Source organism: Calidris pugnax, unplaced genomic scaffold (assembly GCF_001431845.1).
Source record: "Calidris pugnax isolate Ruff unplaced genomic scaffold, ASM143184v1 scaffold133, whole genome shotgun sequence".
Classification (NCBI taxonomy): domain Eukaryota; kingdom Metazoa; phylum Chordata; class Aves; order Charadriiformes; family Scolopacidae; genus Calidris; species Calidris pugnax.
The window spans coordinates 4,562,502-4,563,312 of record NW_015090977.1 but is presented as its reverse complement, the minus strand read 5'-3'; the positions used below and the strand labels follow the sequence as shown (position 1 = coordinate 4,563,312).

The 811-nt window shown below is 67.3% G+C and overlaps 1 protein-coding gene across 1 annotated transcript in view; it reads right to left on the bottom strand.

Annotated features, from left to right (window-relative positions):
- LOC106894396 (uroplakin-3b-like protein) overlaps positions 1-811 on the bottom strand; it is a 4,781-nt gene that overhangs the window by 1,550 nt on the left and 2,420 nt on the right. The window contains exon 5 of the mRNA XM_014953028.1: positions 100-166. Within this exon, the coding sequence (XP_014808514.1) occupies positions 100-166 (67 nt within the window). The remainder of the gene's footprint in view (positions 1-99; positions 167-811) is intronic.

The following is an 811-nucleotide window of genomic DNA, read 5'->3' as shown; positions in this document are numbered from 1 at the left end:
CAGGATCAGGGACCCACATCCCCCCCCAGTGCAGGATCAGGCCCTGTGCTCCCCGTCCCCTCTTGCCATCCCATAGTGGGGGGGCAGCACCAGCAGCACCCAGGTAGGATTGGGCCAGCTCTGGGCTGGGGACACCCTCCTCCAGGTTCAGTGCTGGGGTGAATCGCTGTGGGGTGAAGGCGAATGGGGAGAAACACCCTCCTACACCCCCCCCCACCCCACCTGGGGGCATTTCTGTGCCCCTCACCCCAGCACTGGGGCTGTTGTGGGGGGAAGGTCCCCTCCCCACCTCATTCCCCACCCAAACTGGGCACACACGGTGCTGCCTGCCCCAAACTGGGTGTGAAAACGCTTCTCCCCCCCCTCCCCAGAGCATCCCCAGCTGCCCCCTGTGACAGCCGTGTCCCCCCCAGGGTTGGGGGGGTCAAAGCCCTGCCAGGGGACTTTTCCCAGAGCCTGTGAGGTTCCAGCAGGTGACATTCCCAGGGGATTATGAAGAGGAGGCAGAAGCTGGAGGTGAAGCATGCGGAAAAGGCTTTAATCTCCCGCTCCATCATGCCCCCCCCACACCCCCCGGGGGGGCCCTGGTCCACGGGGGAGCTCTGGCCGTGCCCCCGCGGCGGTGGGCATCGTGCCACCGACACCGATGGTGCAATGGTGAGGGCACCTGAGCGTGGTGGGCTGGCACGGGAGGAAGCAGGGGGGGTCCCGGGGGTGGGGGGTGGCAGGGAGGTGGCACAGAGCCCGTGGTGGGGGGGCTCAGAGGCGGGCAGCCGTCTGGTCGTAGACGTGGTGGGTGTTGTAGCGACGC